This window comes from Macaca thibetana, chromosome 13 (assembly GCF_024542745.1).
Source record: "Macaca thibetana thibetana isolate TM-01 chromosome 13, ASM2454274v1, whole genome shotgun sequence".
Lineage (NCBI taxonomy): Eukaryota > Metazoa > Chordata > Mammalia > Primates > Cercopithecidae > Macaca > Macaca thibetana.
The window spans coordinates 62388562-62410636 of record NC_065590.1 but is presented as its reverse complement, the minus strand read 5'-3'; the positions used below and the strand labels follow the sequence as shown (position 1 = coordinate 62410636).

The following is a 22075-nucleotide window of genomic DNA, read 5'->3' as shown; positions in this document are numbered from 1 at the left end:
CAACTCTAAGAGTTATCATGCCGGGAAGTGGAAGCAACATCCCTTGATCTGCAGACCAGCTTTTCCGAGTGCTGAAACCTGACAATTTTTTCCGATGGGCTCTTGTAAATATGGCGCTGGGTGATGTAATGAACCAGCTCCCGAAAACATGTCTTCCATAAATATGGCTCTTTTGTACAAGTCTTTCCATGCCAAAGGCCATAGCGTAAGTCTGTAAAGACAGTTCTTCAGGGGACTTTTCACTGAACTGACTTTCTTCAGTAATTCATTTTCTCTCAAAGATTCTCCAAGATTTTCTCCATCTTTTTCTACTCACTTCCTCCCAAGTCTCATCCTGCTGCTCCTCTCCACCCCTCCCTAGTAGCATTTAGGAGATTGGAAATACTTCACACTGGAAAGTCTTGGGAGACTGACATTGCCCTCCCTGCTGACAGAGAGGCTTGCCTTTGGACTCCTTGCCCTTTTAAGCAAGTAGGACATGGCACCTATGGGACAGTCATTTCCCATCAGCACTCATAACTCTGGGGCTTGCCATGATGATCCATCTCAGGTGATAAAATGCAGCCCAGGGAAGCGAAAGAGCTTGCCTGTGGCAAGTCAGCATCCTGCTTCCCACCCCACATGCAGCTCTTCTCCTTTCACAGTACTCATCCCATGCATGATAAAAAGATCGGCCAGGCGCAGTAGCTCACGCTTGCAATCCCAGTATTTTGGGAAGCTGAGACAGGTGGATTACCTGAGGAGAGGAGTTTGAGACCAGCCTGGCCAACATGGTGAAGCCCCATCTCTCTAAAAATAGAAAAAGTAGCTGGGTGTGGTGGCTCATGCCTGTAGTTCCAGCTACTAGGGAGGCTGAGGTGGGAGGATCACTTGAACCCAGGAGGTAGAGGGTGCAGTGAGCCGAAATCATGCCACTCCAGCCTGGGCAACAGAGCGAGATAAGAGTTTCTGGACCTTTTTTTTTTTTTTTTTTTCAGTCAGTTCACGATCACTGCAGACATTTTCTTAACTGTGTCCTGTAGATGTGCAAGACATCATCACAAGGAATCAGAAGGCTGGTGTTTTTAAGACCCAGAAAATATCAAGCTGGTAAGATACCTTTCTGCATTAAAAAAAACTCTGATTGAAATTGTTTTTCTTGATACTATGGATGGTTATGAAAAATAAAAACAGCTAACATTTATTGAGCACTTACTGTGTGTCAGGCACTGTTTTAAGTACTTTACAAGTATTATCTCATTTAATGTTCACTAGAATACTATGAGGCAGACAAACACTCTCATTATCTCCAATTAAGAGATGAGAAAACAAGATAAGTATATTAAACACTGGGTAGGGGATGATTTATGATTAGACAGTATGAGGTTGGGAGAAGCCAGGCCTGGGAACTCCTTAAATGGCTCTCTCCCAGTGAGTCTCAGCCTAGGAGCAGTTTTGTCCCCAAGGGGACTTTTGGCATTCCCTGGAGACATTTTTTTTGTTGTCATGACTTGGTAGGAGAGCGGGGAGTGTTGCTACTGGCATCTAGTGGTAGAGACCAGGGATTCCACTGAACATCCTATGTTGCATAGGACGCCCCCATACAACAAAGAAACATCTGGCCCAGAATGTCAATAGTGCCAACATTGAGAAACCCTGCTCTGTTCCATGATTTTAAAATAGTCTAGGTGTCCATTCCCTTTTACGTTCTGTTAATTCTTATACAAACTAGGAGGAATGCTTGCTCTTAACCAAAACAATGGTGTGTACTATGATGCTACATTTTATTTTTGCCCTGTTGGTAATGGATCTAGAGAAGCGAGTAATCATTTCATAGTTTTCACATGAAATATCTGTATTTGTGTATTTTTTCTCATTCATTTAACCACAGACATTATTAGAATAACTCCATGTTAAATTAACTGTTTTCTTTATTACTGTGAAGCTGTCATCCTTTGGTAGTTTGAATTTTCCCTATTGTGAAGACACTTTCCCACCCCAACTTCCCAGTTTGATTTTTTTTATTAGTTATATAAACTATTCATTAACAGACAAGGCCTACAGACTTATTTCTCTTGGACACACCCACAGTACAGCCCTGGCGGCCAGTGGTCTGGGTGTGCTGGCCTCAGAAACGAAAATAGCTACAATGCTTAAAAACCAAAGTGACGACACATATTGGTGTGAGGCTATGGAATAGCAATAATTTTTTTCTCTTATATTAATTGGTGAATGTAATGAAGTGTCCATATATGTATTTTTAAATCCTGCTTAAAATGTTGGGAGTAGGCTGGTGGCACAGGGGACAGCATATTCTGTGTTTCTCATATAAATGAACAAACCACTTTTGTTTCCCAGAAAACCTGGGGTAGGTTGAGAGAAAGAGAAAGGGTCTGCCGTTACCTGTGGGGTCCCCGTTGTTAGGACGGCCTTTCCTTCATAGTGCAGACGGCCTTATCCTTCTGGAGAGGACTTCATTTTTGGACATGATTTTCAACCTGGTCTTTTAGTTATCAATCAAAAGTGCATTTTCTGTGTTGTCCTCATTTACATTTATTTAATGTTTAAGGTCATTTGTGACCATCTGAGTGTATTTCAGCATATGGAATCAGGGAATAATAGATTTCAGCTTCATGCTGTGAAGAGAGATTGTGTTTTTACAAGACATAATGTTGTTTACTGGGTGTTAATAATCACTAATTAATAAACATATCTAGACTTCTAAAATGTTGCATTTTGAGGAATAAAAATGTCAAGTGTTTAACTTATGGAGTGCAATAGTATTTTCTGTCATCTCTTCATAAAATAATTAAGTTACATAAAGAAGCAAAATGTCATTGTTCAACAAAGGACATATCCCAAATGCTTAATACATGACCTTTGTTTCTATTTTTCTGTTCTCAAAACTGCTATTTCTAGATATATTGTTCTGATATGTACCTGGACATATAGACTATGTGACAATAATAGTCATATAGAAACCTCCAAGATAAGGGTGGGTTTTTTCCCCCATCTTTATCTCATACTAGTTGCGGTCAGTTTCTTTTCTTTTGAACCCTGCAAGCATTTTGTTCAAAGTCTACCAAAGCACTTTCTAGAGAATAGATAGATTGAGTTAGTCCTTGAAATGCCTTGATCTTATATTAAGGAGCAACTTGATCACTTAACTGTCAAGAAGCTAAGAGAAACGGCCAGCCACTGATGTAATAGTCAGTATTCTCCCTCCATCCACTGCCTTCCCACCCATAACCAGTACAATGTGATGAAAGTATTCGTTCCACAAGAGAAGAAATAAAAGGAAGCCATTCACAAAAGTGCTAAGATAGAGTTCAATACTCTTTTTTAGTACCTCAATGCATATGCAGAATTTCTCCTCCACATTGGAGGTGTGGAATAACAGGAGCGACAGATAACTAAGAGGTATTTACCATAGCTATACAGCCCACACGTGAGCCAAATATTTCTGCTATTAAAAAGCACTTCAAAGCTTGACATGAAGTTTGTAACAGCTGAATGTCTCTTATGACTTCATTTGCAAAGATGTATAAGCTGAAAGGAAAGTCATGATATGAGAACTATGAGCCTAAGAAATGGTATATATATTTAAAAAAAAAAAAAAAAAAAAAAGCTGCCCAGAAATTTGATTGGCATCCAAGCTCCTGTTCCCACTACTCCGATGATGTTCTCCATAACTATCAGCATTTCTACTACTACTGACCTCTTCCTACCTCTTACACAGGGGCAGACCCAGGTTGTGTGGGGCCTGAAACTTATTTTGAGGGCCCACTTAAGAAGAATGAATTCTATTATACCTTACTTTGATAAATTTTACAGAAATATATGACCATGTGAACACATTACTAGGGCTTCTCCAAGGGCCTTGGAAGGGCCCTTGCAAGAGGCCCTGACGCTGAACCTTCATTAGCTTCACAGTCAATCCACCTCTGCTCTCATAAGCACCACCATCCTTGCCTAGGGTAACTCTTCTCTTAGCTACCAAACTTTCCTGCTCCCTCTATCTATTTTAATCATAGTCTGATTGTAGCTAAATGTGAAAGACGTGTTGGTGAAAGTCTGGAAGCCTTAGCCCTGGCTGAATCTAAGATCCACTTATATGAAGCATTACATTCATTACTTTTCAGCTTAATACAGTTATTTGGTTTATTTGTTGTCCATCCATGCAGCCGTCCATTCACTTAACAAATATGCCCAAAGTACTCTGCTTTGGAGAATATAAATATGCAGTTATCAAAAATAATTCTTGAACAAAGGAAACCATGCTACTAAATATAGCTAGAGATTGATGAAAGAGCAAGGATATTTACAGTATCTCAATTGTTGGGTTTATCTAAAGCTGTCTTCAAAATTGTGACTGTTTAACAAAGAACCATTTGGAGCTTTTGACATCTATGTATTTCTAGTTCTTCCAGAATTAGTGAATAGCGTCATTCTCTGGTTAATATTAGTTGAGAATTACTAAAAAATATATTAAATTTACCCTGCTGTGATGATGAAAGTAAGTTTCACTTAACAGTGTATGTATCTTTGTGTGAAAGTTGCTAGTGAATTCAGGTTTATGACCTTTATTATTCTTTGATAAACCATGAATTTTAGTAAACTATGGAACTTATGTTAAGACTTTTTTTATAACCCAAACTTTACCTTTATGTAGGCCCCCAAGATTGGTTTTTGGTCGCATTGCCCTATTGCTTTTTAAAGATTTATACCTCCTCTGAGACTCAGTTTCCTTTAGAGGTTAAAATGGGGATGCGGAAAATGATTTTTGAAAGGTACGTTCCGACCAAGTGGAATCCAGTGGCTGATTTTCCTGGGCCTTCTGCAGTCTGCCCTTGTATCCACATCTCATCTAGCTGCCGCCTCCTCTTTTGGTCACCCAGGCCCCCTCGCTTGCCTCTGACAGATATGATCTCTTCATCTCTCGTCTTTGCCATTCTTGTTTCCCTCCTCTTCTTCATCTAAATCCTTCCTTCTAGGATGGCACCACTACCATTTTCCCCCTGCCTTCTCAGAGTATCTCAGCCTACCCTAATATTTTTAATTTCTGCTGCTCTTAGAACATTGAATACAGTTGAACATGGCATAGTCTCTTATTGTTCAAAGCATATTGGCTTTGTTTCCATGTTCACTGGTTTATCAACTTGTTGACAAATATTTTGATCACCTTCTGTTTGCCAAGTCCCATTATAGATGCTAGAGATGGAGTGGTAAACAAGATGGAAAAGGCCATGCCTTCTTGGAGTTTATGTCCTAGGGAGGGAAACAGATTGTTTTCTTGAAGGCAAGAATTCTGCTTAGTATGTTTTTGTACTCCCTGAAGCAGTTAGTACACTTTATCCTTGGTATATGAAAGCTTTTAAAATTGGTATTTAGAGAATATTTTGAAAGACATGAATCCATAAAGCTTATGGAACCAAACCATTTTTAGTAGAGGAAAGTCAAGCTCTAGAGAATCAGACATCCGTTTCTACATCAGATAGCTGACTTTCATTTCAGTGTTGGCCTCTTCTCAGGCATGCACATGTAATGTCTGTAGACAAACTGACAGTGTGAGTAGGCATTTATCTGTTCTTTGTCAGGTTGAAGAGGAAGGTTAGTAGAAGGTAACTGAGATAAGGAAGCTGAGGGCTCTCTTTAAGAAACTTTCTGATAAAATATACCTGTTAGTGAATTTTGCTAGAATTATAGTAACAGAATCCTGAAGACCGCTGAGAATTCTAGAGATGCCACACTCCTGTTTCCTTCTGTTGCTATCTTGGCTATGACAAAATGAAATTATCATGTGTACTTTCTGTTACTAACATAACACTGTTGATTTGCTTAACAAGTTTATAGATGGGTTCATATCCCTACTATTTAGTGTTTTGCACTGAAGACACCAACTCCCATAAGATTAGCGAGTTTCAGCTATTTTGATAGAGTTATCCTTTTTGTATTAAAATGAGCCAGATTTTAAAATAGGAGGATGCTGTATTTTTAGGGACCCTCTTAAAGTACAGTCAATTAAAAATTAAGGCCTTTTATTTTAGAATAACATTGTATTGATTCTTTGGATTTGCCCACTTCTATTTTTTACCAAGGTCAAAATCTCACTACCAAAAATAGGCCAGGTTCTGTATTGATAGCTAGGTATGCAAGTCAGACTAATGTATTCTCTGTGAAAATGTCTTCTGGTTTTAAGAGAGAAATCCTTCTCCCTTCCCAGAATTGTGTATCACAGAAGTACATATCAATAAAAATATTTTTGTTTTCAAAGGAGTTCTTCACTTAAAAATAGAGCCATCTTAAAAAAATTTTTTAGAGAACGGTCACATGATAAATCATTGTTAAACAATCATTTAGTTTTTACCTTAATAATGGACATTAGTTTGTTTTTGATATTTTGCTATTATAAACAATGCTGCAGTGAGACACATCTTTACATAAATTATACATTTGCAAGTGTGTCTATACAACAAATTTTCAGAAGTAGATTGCGTCTATTTGTACAACCCTACCAAACTGCATATTTTTTGTCAGTATAACTTTGTAATATATTTTCATATTTCATATTTACTAACACGACATTTAACAAACTTGGAGTCTTTCTATGCAAGAACAGGTGTTCTCTTTTTAAGTTTTTTAAGGTGTTTCACCAGCATTTTTATGTCTCTTAAGTTTATTTTTAGAGATTTTTTATTGGTCTTACAAATAAGATTTTTTCTTCCATTATATTTTCTACTTCCATTATGTTTTACTATGGGGTTTGGTATAGTAAATGTGTAGTCACCTCAGTGGGTTATTGTTTTGAATATTTTGCAGGTTTATCCTCTTGAGTTTTCTAAGCAAACAATCACATCATCTGCAAATGATGACAACTGTAACTGCTTTCTAATTCTCATACCTCCTTTTTCTGTCTCTTGTATAATTTTATTGGATAAAAATTTCCACAATGATTATTAAATAATAGGCATCTTTGAGTCTGACTTTGTTGGGAATCTACTAAATTTTCACCCCATTAAGTACGCATTAGCTTTTGAGTTGAGATATATATGATATTTTTTATCTTCTTAAAATTTCTTAAGAGATGTTATCATAAGTAAATATGGAACTTTAGCAGATATCTTTTCAGCATCTATGGAGATGTTCAAATTGCTTTCCCTATTTTATTTATAACTATGACAAATTATATCAACAGGTTTCCTAATATTAAAACATCTCTGCATTTCTAGTAGTTACTTGGTCACAGTATTTTAATTCTTTTAATATGCTTCTGTGTTCTAACAACAAATTATCTGAGATTTTTAAAAATTACAACTTTATTGAGATATAATTCACTTACTATACAAGTCACCCACTGAAAGCATATATAATTAAATGGCTTTTAGTATATTCACAGAGTTGTGCAAGCATCACAATCATTTTAGGGTATTTTCATCACCCCCAAAAGAAAGCTCATACTTGGCCAGATGTGCTGGCTCACACCTATAAACTTAGCACTTTGGGTTGCCAATGTGGGAGAATTGCTTGAGCCCAGGAGTTTGAGATCAGCCTGGGTAACATAGTGAACCCCATCTATTGAAAAGAAAAAGAGAGGAGAGGAGAGGGGAGGGGAGGGGAGGGGAGGGCCTCATACTCATCCCCCTTTCTCACTCCTCCTCCCTTCCAGGGTTAGGCAACCACTAATCTATGTTCTGTTGCTATGCCTTTGCTTATTCTGGACATTTCACATAAATGGAACTGTATAATATATGGTCTTTCACATCTGGAATCTATCACTTAAAATAGTGTTTTTAAGGTTATTCATGTATAGCATGTATCAGGACATTTGTCATTTTTAGTACTGTTCCATTGTATGGGTAGACCACACTTTATCCATTCATTAGCTGATGGACATTTGAGATGTTTCCTTTTTCTTTTTCTTTCTTTTTTTTTTTTTTTTTTGCTATTCTGGATAATGCTGCTATGAACATTTGTGTACACATTTTTGTGACAAGTTTCATTTCTCTTGGGTTTGTATGGTCACATGGTAACTCTATATTTAACCTTTTGAGGACCTGCCAGACTATTTTTCAAAGTGGCTGAACCACTTTAAATTTTCTACCAAAAAGTATATGATGTTTTCTGAGCTGTTTGCATTGATATTCATCAGTAAAATTGGTCCAGAATTTTCTTTATTGTGCAAACTTGTCCGATTTTAAATAGCATTGACGTGATAGCTATTTAAAATAATTTGGAAGTTTTTCTTATCTTTTGAACCACCTCTTAGTGGGTTGCCCTACACTAGATCATAATTCTAGATCAGAACAATTTTTACCCCATTATTTTGTATGTGATATTTGGAGATATAGTGGCAAGAAAGAACAAAATTACATTAAAAAATGCACTGCACTTGAAAGTATGTAAGTTTGAAACATTAAAAAGGAAGAAAAATAAATGAAAACACCAAAAAGCAATAAATAATTTTGTGATTTCATCTGAGACAGTATATAATTGTAATTTCTAGTCCATTCATTCTAATATTTTGTTGCCACTTTGTTTTGCAACTGTGTAAGTTAATCAGCTGTCATAGGATCAGAGATACTTGAAATGGAAAATACAGTTAGTAAAATAATTAGTACCTTTCATTTCAAGGTCTTGAAACCCTTTCTAGTCTTCTTTAACCAGTGTAGAATATACTGGTCCCCAACATGAAGGGGGTCTGAATGTTAGGAAACTATCCCTCTTTTGGACTCTGAAATAAGTTCATTTCTGCTAAATTCCAAACAAAAACACAGAGCTGGGATCAGTTTTAAAGTCAGTCCAGAAAAATATAAGTGATATGCTGTAACAACAGTTCTCAAACTTTGTTCACAGAATCATTTGTATAGCTTCTTATGACACACATTCTTGAGCCCCACACCCTGAGAGACTGAGGCGGGCCTGGGGTTTTGCATTTCTAACAGGTAACTCTGATGTCTGGTCTGGAGCCCTCACATGGGAACCACCAAACTAGAATTCTCTCTGATATTTTCTCATTCAATTCTGCAGTGTTCCATAGATTTAAAGTTGTTCAGATTTTCTTGCCGGGCATGGTAGCTCATGCCTGTAATCCCAGCACTTTGGGAGGCCGAGGTGGGTGGATCACAAGGTCAGGAGTTCGAGACCAGCCTGGCCAACATTTTGGCCTCTACTAAAAATAGAAAAATTAGCCAGGCGTGGCGGCGGGCGCCTGTAATCCCAGGTACTTGGGAGGCTGAGGCAGGAGAATTGCTTGAACCTGGGAGGTGGAGGTTGCAGTGAGCTGAGATCGCACCACTGCACTCCAGCCTGGGTGACAGAGCAAGACTCCATCTCAAAATAAATAAATAAAATAAATAAATAAAAAATAAAGTTGTTCAGATTTCCATTCAGTAAAGCCACTTCCATTCACTGTATTTTCTTGCTTATTTTATTAGATTTTATGCACTTACAAAGAAAGGAAAGGACCTGACTTAAAGTCAGCTCTCAGATCAGCATTTCCATCTCTTCCTGATTCGATTTTGGGAGACTGTGTGCTTCCAGGAATGTATCCATTTCCTCTAGATTTTCTAATTTGTATGCATAGGGTTGTTCATAGTAGTCTCTGAGGATCTTTTCTATTTCTGTGGGATCAGTTGTAATGCCACCTTTGTAAAAGGTGACCTTTGTAATGTCATCTTTGTAAAAGATCCAGAGATCTTTTACCTCCTTGGTTAGCTGTATTCCTAGGTATTTCATTTTCTTTGTAGCTAATTTAAGTGGGATTGTGTTCCTGATTTCACTCTCAGCCTGGACATTGTGTAAAGAAATGCTACTGATTGTTGTACATTGATTTTGTATCCTGAAACTTTACTAAAGTCATTTATCAATTCTAGGAGCCTTTTGGCAGAGTCTTTAGGATTTTCTAAGTATAGAAACATATCAACAGCAAAGAGAGATAGTGTGACTTTTTATTTGGATACCTTTTATTTCTTTTTCTTTGCTAATTGTTCTGCTTAAGACTTCTAGTACTGTACTGAATAGGAGTGGTGAGACTGGGCATCCTTGTCTTGTTCCAGTTCTCAAGGGAAATGGTTTGAGCTTTTGCCCATTCAGGATGATGTTGGCTGTGGGTTTGTCAGAGATGGCTTTTATTATTTTGAGGTATGTTCCTTCTATGCTTGGTCTGTTGAGGTTTTTTATCGTGAAGAGATGTTGGAGTTTATGAAAAACTTTTTCTGCATCTATTGAGATGGTCATATGGTTTTTGCTTTTGATTCTGTTTATGTGGTGAACCACATTTATTGATTTACATATATTCATTTGTTTTTTAGAGACAGGGTTTCACTCTGTCACCCAGGCTGGAGTGCAGTGGTGTGACCATGGCTCACAGCAGCCTCAACCTCCTGGGGTCAAGCAATCCTCCTTCCTCAGCCTCCCAAGTAGATAGGACTATAGGTGTGTGCCACCACACCAGGCTTTTTTTTTTTTTTTTTTTTTTTTTTTTTTTTTTAATTTTTTGTAGAGACAGGGTCTAATTTTGCTGCCTAGGCTGGTCTTGAACTCATGGACTCAAGAAATTCTCCTGCCTCGGCCTCCCAAAGTGCTGCGATTACAGGTGTGACCCAGTGCACCCGGCTGTTTTGTGTATGTTGCACCAGCCTTGCATCCCAGGAATAAAGCCTACTCGATCATGGGGTATTAACTTTGTGATGTGCTGCTAGATTCAATTTGCTAGTATTTTGTTGAGGATTTCTGTGTCTATGGTCATGAGGGATATTGGTCTGAAGTTTCCTTTGATCTTTGTGTCTTCGCCAGAGATTGGTGTCAGGCTGATGCTGGCTTCATAGAATAAGTTAGGGAGGAGCCCCTCCTCCTCAATTTTTTGGAATAGTTTCAGTAGGATTGGTATCAGTTCTTCTTTGCATGTCTGGTAGAATTCAGCTGTGAGTTCATCTGGTCCAGGGCTTTTTTTGGTTGTAGGTTATTACTGACTTAATTTCAGAAGTTGATATTGGTCTGTTCAGGGTTTCCATCTCTTCCTGATTCGATCTTGGGAGACTGTGTGCTTCCAGGAATGTATCCATTTCCTCTAGATTTTCTAATTTTTATGCATAGGGTTGTTCACAGTAGTCTCTGAAGATCTTTTCTATTTCTGTGGGATCAGTTGTAATGTCACCTTTGTCATTTCTGATTGTGCTTATTTGAATCTTTTATTTTTCTTTGTTAAGATAGCTAGGGGGTCTATCAATTTTTTTTTTTTTTTTTTTTTTTTGAGAACCAACTCTTGGTTTCATTGATCTTTTGTATGGATTTTCTATTTCTTAATCTGGGTGGTGGTTAGAAGGGTGTTTGCCTGATAATAATTAAGGCATGTATTTATTACATGTGGTTTACTGTGTCTTATTTCACAACACAACATGTCTTTTGTTTTTTTAAAAAAGCCATTTCAGTAGTTTCAGAGAGAGAAAAAGAGGTAGCCCTGACCTGAATGAGAGTGGAAAACGGTGAGCAAATATGGGGTCATTCCAGAGAAGTGACTAGATGCAGGATGTAAGATAGAGGCAGAGTAAGAGATAGCCATTCGGAAATTTACATTTGAGGCGGCAGTAGAACAGATATGTGACGGCAACTACTAGAGGTTAGAAATAAAAGTTCAATCTCAGAAAAATATTCTGCTAGAAGATTTGGAGATCAAAAGCAAGTGATCAGAACATAACTATGGGAATTGGAAAGTCAGAAGAGAAGATGGCCAAGGACAGAATCTTAAAAAATGTCTGTGTGTCAGGAGCAGTAAAAAGAGCCAGAAAGCGATACTAAGAAGGGACTGGAGAGCGAGGTTGATGGCTTGGGGTGGTATGGTATAATACCACTTCTTGTTTTGTTTTGGTTTTTTTTTTGATACAGAGTCTTGCTCTGTCACCCAGGCTGGAATGCAGTGGCTTGATCTCGGCTCACTGCAAGCTCCGCCTACCGGGTTCATGCCATTCTCCTGCCTCAGCCTCCCAAGTAGCTGGGACTACAGGTGCCCGCCACCACGCCCGGCTAATTTTTTGTATTTTTAGTAGAGACGGGGTTTTGCTGTGTTAGCCAGGACGGTCTCGATCTCCTGACCTCATGATCCACTTGCCTTGGCCTCCCAAAGTGCTGGGATTACAGGTGTGAGCCACTGCGCCCGGCCAATACCACTTCTTAATGGAAGAAATCCAAGAAAGCATTTTAAGGAGAGTGTGATCAGCTGCTGCAGATTACTGAAGGTAGGTCAGGCAGATTGCAAAGCAGTCCAATGACTGTCGGAAGAAAGGTCACATCACAAGAACATGACCTTAATGGGAGCGTCCACTCCCATAAGAATGTTGGTGGCAAAGGGAGAGAAGTTGTGTGTGTGCTAAGGGGAAGCTGGGGTGGAAGAGTTGAACATGTGACCAGGCAAGGCCAGTACAGCCAAGAAAGAAGAAAGAAGTGGAGACAAGAAAGGGAGATGTTTGATGAGGCAAGGATCTAGATCAGGGCTTCTCAAAGCGTGGCCCCCGACCAGCACCGTCAGCATCAGTTGTATACTTGTTGGAAATGCATATTCCAAGGCCCCACCCCAGACCTACTCAATCAGAAACTCTGGGGTTGAAGCTCAGGAATTTGTATTTCAACAGACTGTCTAAGAATTATGATGTATGCCAAAGTTTGAAAACCACTAGGGAAGAGGAAGGGGTGGTTTTATCCAGCACACAGATGGAGAAGCTCTCCTTAATGAGAAGAGTGACCCAACTTCCTTTTAGACAAGAGGAAAGGAGAAAAAGAGAAGAAGAGGAGAAAGATGGTATCAGATAGATAGCCTCAGGCTTTCTGTAAGGTCACCTGCTGAGAACAAAGACTTGGGATATTTGGGGAGCTTAAAGTGTGAATGTGTTCATTTCAGCCTCCAAACCCTAGCTTCTTCTTTAGGCTTTGTCTAATATGTTCTCTTGCTTCTTCATTCCCCATCCAGATCCTGCCTGTAAGATCACATGCAGTTCTATCTTCTTCAGGATACCTTCCCCAACTTGTCCAGTCCACAGTGATTACTCCCTAATACACAGGGCCATCTGTAATTCTTTTGTTTCATTTGAATGTCTTGTCTTCCGAATACGATTGTATGTTCCTTTTGACTATTATAATTTTGCTACTCGAGGAACATGTCCTCGTTGTACTGCTGCTCACAGTATCCACTGAGGTTTCAATAACATTTATAGATAAATGACTCCCAAATTAGAAAGTTAACAGATCAATATCCCCTTTCATTCTGAGTGGTCAATTCCAGATTTAGATGGTGTCCTTTTCTCTAAGTGTTTAAAACATGTTCTTAGAGAGGCTTCTACGATATGGAAGTTTAAAACTCTGTAAAAGATAAGAAAAAGCAGAGGAGAAAGTGGCAAATAGGAAATCATTTGAAAGAAGAGAAGTGATTCACTGGTTTGGGTAAACACTGTAAACGACCCTCTATAAGAGTGAGCTGTGCCAACATAGACTTTGAGAAGTGACATAAAAGAAACTGGGAAAGGATACTGGAATCCTCTGTAAAGAATGCCTATAATATCCATGCAAAGAGCATGGCTGCCTGCCTTCCCTACTGCTGGTAAGATAGCTTGTTTTCCAGGTTCATTACATTTAGCAAGCATGAACAAGAATTCTATCAGTGCATTTCTTTCACAAATACACAAGAAACTACCTTTTTAATAGCAGAGTTTAAAACCAGGACTCAGCTGGGTACAGTGGCCCATGCCTGTAATCCCAGCACTTTGGGAGGCTGAGGCGGGCGGATCACTTGAGGCCAGGAGTTTGAGACCAGGCTGGCCAACATGGCAAAACCCCGTCTCTACTAAAAGTACAAAAATTAGCCGGGCATGGTAGTAGCACATGCCTGTAATTCCAGCTACTAGGGAGGCTGAGGCAGGAGAATTGCTTGAACCCAGGGGGCAGAGGTTGCAGTAAGCTGAGATTGCACCACTGCACTCCACCCTGGGTGACAAAGCGAGACCCTGTCTCAGAAAACAAACAAACGAAAAACAGGACTCACTCCCCTACAACCAAGAGTCTGAAAATATAAAGGTAAACAAAGAATACTAAACATGAGAATATGAGAAAATAAATTCTTTAAATCTCTATAGGGAGAGTTATCTGTGATCACTGCAATGAAATACAAATTAGGGTGAATCCGTTTGACATTAGTTTTTATTACAAACTTGAAACAGAGACTATCTGTTTGAGAAATTCTTTTAGTGTGAGTTTTGCATCACAGGTAACATCCTATCCGAAACTGACTTGGTTTTGGTTTTCAGATTGAAACCCCAAACTCAAAACCAGAATGAAATGATATAAGTTAGTGCAAGAATAAGGGAAGGGAAACTAATATTTCTTGAGCACCTATAATGTGGTTTCATTTACTCCATCTCATTCAATTCTTAATGAGACCTGTGATGCAACTCTTACTGTCTATTTTTTACAGATGAGGGCAATGATACTCAGCATCTCTCATCTTCACTGGCTTGTGTTTGAACTCAAAGCTATCTAGCTACAAAGCCCATGTATTCTTTCTGCTATACTATACCTGTTAAACTTCGCAGGTTTGGCATGTCCATAGCTGTTACAATTTTTCTTTATTTTTAAAATTAGAGACAGAATCTTGCCTTGTCATCCAGGCTGGAGTACAGTGGCAAGATCATAGCTCACTGTAACCTCAAATTCCTGGGCACAAGTGATCCACCTGTCTCAGACTCCTGAGTAGCTAGGATTAAAGGTACATACCACCACAACTGGCTAATTTTTAAATTTTTTTGTAGAGAGAGGAGTCTCGCTATGTTGCTTAGGCTGGTCTCAAACTCTTAGCCTCAAGCAGTCCTCCCACCTTGGCCTCTCAAAGTGCTGGGATTACAGGCATGAGCCATAGTGCACAGCCAAGATTTTTCTAAAACATGGAGAATTCTATAGTGATTATTAATTGTGTAATATTTCTGCCTACAAAATTGTATTTCACCTTGTAATGAATTTTGAATGGAAATAAGATTTTAATATTATGATGAAATAAAATGGAGAAAATATAAATTTTACTTTGGTGTCAGTATAATTACAAGCAACATGTTGACGTGATTTGATGTCTGGTAGAACCATCCTTTACGTGTCTTCACACATGAATGTTATGCCTTAGATGGTAAAACTTATATAGGTAAGGGTCCTACTTATATGTGCCCTGCTCTTTTTCAGAAAGCATTTTCTGTTTAGTTTGTTTAAAAAACAGTTGTGTAGCTGGGACTATGCCCAGCTTGGAGTTTTAATTTGAATTTCCCTAGTGACTAATGATGTTGAATATATTTTCATGTACTTATTTGCCATTCACATATCTTCTTTGGTGAAGTGTCTGTTCAAATGCTTTGCCCATTTAAAAAAAAAAATGGGTTGCTTATTTTTCTTATCATTGACATACTCTGAGAGTTCTTTATATGTTCTGGATATAAGCCCTATATCAGATACTGTATATGATTTGCCATTTTCTCCCAGCTGATAGCTTGTCTTTTCATTCTCCTCATAGGATCTTTCAAAGTGCAAATGTTTTTAATTTTAATAAAGTCTAATTTACCAATTTGTTCTTTTAAGGATCATGACTCTTGTGTGTGTCTGAGAAATCTTTGCCTAACTCAAGGTTACAAAGATTTTCTCCTGCATTTTCATCTACAAGTTTTATAGTTTTAGGTCTTACATTTAGGTTTATGACTCATTTTGCATCAATATTTGCATATGGTCTGAGATATAGATTAAAGTTCTCTTTAAAAAAATGGAGATTCAATTGTTAAAACATCATTTCATCCTTTGCTCACCAAATTGCCTCTATTTACTTAGGTCTTATTTAATTTCTCTCATCCATTGTCAGAATTATCTTAAGTGTTTCATATTTTTATGCTATTATAAACAGAATGGTTTCTTAATGCTGTTGTAAGTGGTATAAAATTGGAAATTCCAACTTCCAATTATTTATTGATTTTATGAAGAAGTACAACTGATTCTTGTACATTGATCTGGTATCCCACAATCCTACTAAACTCACTTATTAGTTCTAGAAGCTTATTTTTGTATATCTCTTTATACAAAAAGGGACTGTAATTTCCAGTGCAGTGTTGAAGAATGAAAGAAAACATACTTTTCTTATGCCTGATGTTAGGGAGAAAGCATCAGGTCTTTCACCATTAAGTATCATGTTAACTATAGGTTTTTCATAGATGACTTTTTTCAGGCCAAAGAATTTCCTTTCTATTTTTAGGTTACTGAAAGTTTTTAGCAGGAATAGACCTTAAACTTTGTCAGAAGCATTTTCTGCCTTTATTGAGATGATCATATGTTTTTTCTTTTTTGGCTTGCTAATATAGTAGATTATACTGATCAATTTTCAAATGTTAAACCAACCTTCTTATATTCTTAAGATAAACCCCACTTGATCATGATGCATTGCCATATATATGTTCATATGTATTTTATGGACAACTTCGGATATGTTGTATTAGTATTCCATAAATATTATCCTCTTAATATTTATGGAATCTGTAGTGATGGCACATCTCTTATTAATGATATTGGTGATTTATATCTTCTCCCTTTTTTCCTGATAAGTCAGGCTACAGGTTTATCAATTTTACTGATCTCAAAGAATCAGTGTTTGGTTTCATTGATTTTTCTTTATTATTTTTCTGTTTTATTCACTTCTGCTCTAATCTCTATTACTTCTTTTTTTCTGGTTAAGTTTAACTTACTGTTCTTTTTCTTGTATATTTAGCTAGAAACTGAGTTCAATAATTGAGACCTTTCTTTCCTAATAAAGGTATTTAGTGCTATTAATTTCCTCTAAGTTTTTATCTCCTGCGTTAGTGGCATCCCATAAATTTTGATGTATTTTCATTCAATGCAAAATAATTGTCAATTTATGTTTTCATTTATTCTTTGAACCCCAGGTTATTTAGAAGTACATTATTTATTTTCCAAATATTTGAGAATTTTACAGAGATTATTGATCTCTTTTTTTTTTTTTTTTTTTTTTTTTTTTTTTGAGATAGAGTCTCGCTGCGACGCCCAGGCTGGAGTGCAATGGTGCAATCTCAGTTCACTGCAACCTCCGCCTCCTGGGTTCAAGCTATTCTCCTGCTCCAGCCTCCTGAGTGGCTGGGACTACAAGCACGTGCCACCATGCCAGGCTAATTTTTGTATTTTTAGTAGAGGAGGTTTCACCATATTGGCCAGGCTGGTCTCAAACTTCTGACCACAAGTGTTCCACCCCCCTCAGCCTTCCAAAGTGCTGGATTACAGGCATGAGCCATCATGCCCAGCCAGGGAATATATTTTTTGTATGACTAGAATCATTTTAAATTTATTGAGACTTACACTATGACCCAGAATAGGCATATATTGGTAAATTGTCTACTTGAAAAGAACATCTATTCTGCTATTGTTGAGTGTATTCTATAAATATCAATTAAGTCAAGTTATTGATAGTGTTGTTTAAGTCATCTATAGGTTTGCTTATTTTCTGTCTACTTGTTCCATCAGTTACTGAGAGGGGAGTATTGAAATCCCTGGCAATAATTTGGTTTTGTCTGTGTTTTTTTGCAGTTGTACTTATATCCATTTCAGCTTCATAAATTTGAAGCTCTGTTATTCAATGCATGAATATTTAGAATTGTTATGTCTGCTTCTTGAACTGACCCTTTAACATTGTAAAGTGATCTTCCTTATTCCTAGTGCATTCTTTGCTCTGAAATCTACTGTGTCTGATATTGATACAGACATTCCAGGTTTCTTTCGACTACTGTTGCTTGGTATATCTTTGTCCATCGTTTTACTTTTAACCTATTTGTATTTTTATATTTAAAATGCATTTATTGTAAGCCACGTGTACTTGGATCTAGCTTTTTGTCTAGTCTGACGCACTCTGCCTTTTAATTGGAGTGTTCAGACCGTTTTTGTTTAGTACAATTATTGATGGGGTTAGATTTAAATCTGTCATTTTACTATTTGTTTTGTATTTCATCTATTCTTTGTTCCCCTTTTCATCTTGTTCTGCTTGCTTTTGGATTAAATGAGTTGATTTTCTTTTTTTTTTTTTTTTTTTTTTTTTTTTTGAGACGGAGTCTCGCTCTGTCACCCAGGCTGGAGTGCAGTGGCCGGATCTCAGCTCACTGCAAGCTCCGCCTCCCGGGTTTACGCCAATCTCCTGCCTCAGCCTCCCGAGTAGCTGGGACTACAAGCGCCCGCCACCTCGCCCGGCTAGTTTTTTGTATTTTTTAGTAGAGACGGGGTTTCACCGTGTTAGCCAGGATGGTCTCGATCTCCTGACCTCGTGATCCGCCCGTCTCGGCCTCCCAAAGTGCTGGGATTACAGGCTTGAGCCACCGCGCCCGGCTGATTTTCTTATTCTATTTTATCTCCTTTGTTCGCTTATTAGCTGTAACTCCTCGTTTTTTTATTTTAGTGGTTACTTTAGATTTTATAGTATATATTTTTAACTTATCACAGACTATCCTCAAATGATATACCATTTCATGTATATTATTAAAACCTATGGCTGGGCATGGTGGCTCACGCCTATAATCCCAGCACTTGGGGAGACCAAGGTGGGTGGATCACTTAAGGCCAAGTGTTTGAAACCAGCCTGGCTATCATGATGAAACCCCATCTCAACTAAAAAAAAAAAAATTAGCCAGGTATGGTGGTTGGTGCCTGTAATTCCAGCTACTCGGGAGGCTGAGACAGGAGAATTGCTTCAACCTGGGAGGCTGAGGTTGCAGTGAGCTGAGATCGTGCTATTGCACTCATGCCTGGGCAACAGAGCGAGACTCTGTCTCAAACAAAACAAAATAAAACCTTACAGTAGTATACTGCCATTTCTCTCTAAGTCTGTAAGTCTTTATGCTACTATTGTCCTACTTTTTATCTATACATATATTATCACCCCACAATACTTGTTTGTTTAACCAATTATATTTAGAGGTTTAAATAATAAGAAATAGTCATATATATATTTACCTATGTAGTTACTATTTCTGATTCCTTCATGTACATTTCCATCTGATATCATTTTTCGTCTGCCTTAAGGATTTCCTTTAACATTTCTTGCAATGTAGGTCTGCTGGTGATTAATTCCTTCAGCTTTTTGTATGTCTGAAAACATCTGTTTCACCTTGTTTTGAAATACATTTTCACTGGCTACACAATTCTAGGTTAACAATTGTTTTTTATTCCTTGTAGTACTTTAAAGATGCTGCTCCACTGTCTTCTGACTTGCATATTCCTCACAAAAAAAAATATGCTGTCATCCTTATCTTTATTTCTATATAAAACATCTTTTTCCTCTGGGTGCTTTTCCGATTTTCTCTTTATCACTACTTTTGGGCAATTTGATTATTATTGTGTGCCTGCTAGTTTTCTTCATGTTTCTTGTGTTTGGGCTTGTTGAAATTTCTTGATCTCTGAGTTAACAGTTTTCCTTAAATTAGGACATTTTTCAGCCATTATTTCTTCAAATATTTTTTCTGTTATCTCCTCTCTCCTATTTTTTGAGAAGTCCAGTTTCACATGTATTGACCACTTAAATTTGTCCTGCAGCTCACTCTTTATTTTTATTCCTTTTTTTTCCTACATATATTTCATTTTAGATAGTTTCTATCGCTATGTTTTCAAGTTCACTAGTCTTCTCTGCAGTGTCTTACCTGCTGTTAATCTTATCCAATGTATTGTTCTTCTCAGGCATTGTAGTTTTCATCTCTAGAAGTTTGATTTGGGGCTTTAAAAGATACCTCCCATGTCTCTACTTGATTCTTAGAATATATTAAAGACCATTATGGTAACTATTGTAATGCCTGTGTCTGCTAATTCTGACATCTTTGTCAGTTTTCGATTGAGTTCCGTTGTTTGATTTGTCTTCTCATTATGGTTTTTATTATTTCAATTTTTTATATGTCTGGCCATCTTGGATTGTATACCAGGTATTTTGAATTTTACTTTGTTGGGATCTGAATGTTTTTATATTTCTGTAAATGTTTTTGAGATTTTGTGTTTGTTTGTGTTTGAGACAGAGTCTCACTCAGTCATGCAGGCTGGAGTGGAGTAGCACAATCACACCTTACTGCAGCTTCAACTTCCTGGGCTCAAGTGGTCCTCCCTTCTCAGCCCCCCAGGTAGCTGGGAACACAAGCATACACCACCATGCTCATCTAATTTTTGTACATTTTGTAGAGATGGGATCTTGCCATGTTTCCCATGCTGTTTTTGAACTCCTGACCTCAAGCAATCCTCCCACCTTGACCGCCCAAAGTGTGTTTTTGAGTTTTGTTCTGGGATACAGTTAAGTTACTTTGAAATCGTTTGATATGTTTGGGTCTTGCTTTTAAGATTTGTTAGGCAGAACCAGAGCAGCTTTTAGTCTAGGGCTAATTATTCCCTACTACTGAGACAAGACCCTTCTGAGGACTCTATACAATGCTTGTAAATTCTGCGGTTTTCTAATCTGGCTGGTTGAACAGGCACTATTCCTGGCTCTGTGTGAGCACTGACTCACTCCCCCTCAATTTTTTGACATGATCTTTTCCCAACTTCAAATAGTTTCTTCACACACATGCATGAATCAGTCATCCACAGAATATTCTAGGGGGACCATCCACAGATCTCCAGAGTGCTCTCTCTCTCTGTCTCTCTCTCTCCAGTGCTCTCCTATTCAGTATTTTATCCTGGGAACTCTGACTACCTTAGTTTCCTTAGACTCTCAGTTCCATCTTCTTCTTTTTTTTTTTTTTTTTTTCTTGAGATGGAGTCTCGCTCTGTTGCCCAGGCTGGAGTGCAGTGGTGTAATCTAGGCTCACTACAACCTCTGCCTCCCAGATTCGAGCAATTCTCCTGCCTCAGCCTCCCAAGTAGCTGGGATTACAGGTGCCCACCATCGTGCCCAGCTAATTTTTGTATTTTTAGTAGAGACAGGGTTTCACCATCTTGGCTAGGCTGGTCTCAAACTCCTGACCTCATGATCCACCCACCTCAGCCTCTCAAAGTGCTGGGATTACAGGCGTGAGCCACCATGCCTGGCCCTATCTTCTTAACTCAGGCAGTCCACCTGCTTCTATCTCATTTCCCTCCTCTATGCCATGGCCTAGAAACTCTCCAGGCAGTAGCTGGGGTAAAGGTAGGGCTCATTTCATTTCTTTCTCTCTTCTTAAGGATTACTGTCCTGTGTTGCTGATGTTCAGTGTCTTGAAAACTATTGTTTTATATGTTTTGTCTAGGTTTTCTGTTGTTGTTTCAGACAAAAAGCTAAATGGGGCCTTGTTATGCCATCTTTGCTGGAAGCAGAAATCTTTGGAAAACATTTTAAGTGGCCTTCATGTCTAGCTAATCCACACATTCTATTCAGAGAGCAATTTAACAATAGAAACCTCTATTTCTTGAGGGCCTTCTGCGTGCCAGGCACTGTGCTAGGTACACTCACACACAATTCATCCATATGGCATATTTACTGAGCAGCTATTAGGTGCTAGGGACTATTCTAGGCACTGGAAATACATCACTGTACAAAACAGATTTTAAAAATCTATATCCCTGTGGCACACATATTCTAGTGGGGAAAGAGAGAAGAAACAAAATCAATAATCTAGTTATATAGCACATTAAAGGGTAATAGCTGCTATAGAAAAATAAAGAGCAAGATAAGGGGGTTTTAGAAGTGCTGGACTGAAAATAAATGATTGCAGTTTTAAAGAGGATGGTCAGGGGAGGCCTCCCTGAGAAGGTAAGACATATACAGAAAGACCTGAAGGAGGTGACAGAGTGAGCTGTAGCTCTAGAGTATCTGGAGGAAGAGCATTTTGGCTGCTCAAGCAGCCAGTATTAAGACCCTAGAACAGAACCATGCCAGTGTATTCAGGAAAGCATAAGGAGGCCAGTGTTACTAGAGCAAAGAGACCAAGGAGGAGAGTAATAGGAGATGAGGACAGAGTAGTAACCAGGCCCAATTGTATAAGGGTTTTCAGGTCATTGTAAAGACTTTGGCTTTTGCTCTGAGTGAAGAGAGAAAAGGCTCATGATCTGATACATGTTTTAAAAGAATCACTCTGGC

General features: G+C 38.1%; 1 protein-coding gene across 1 annotated transcript in view; it reads left to right on the top strand.

The window, feature by feature from the left end:
- Positions 1–22075, top strand: part of CAMKMT (calmodulin-lysine N-methyltransferase) — a 408960-nt gene that overhangs the window by 352888 nt on the left and 33997 nt on the right. The window contains exon 7 of the mRNA XM_050754107.1: positions 1023–1089. Coding sequence (XP_050610064.1) covers positions 1023–1089 — 67 coding nt within the window. The remainder of the gene's footprint in view (positions 1–1022; positions 1090–22075) is intronic.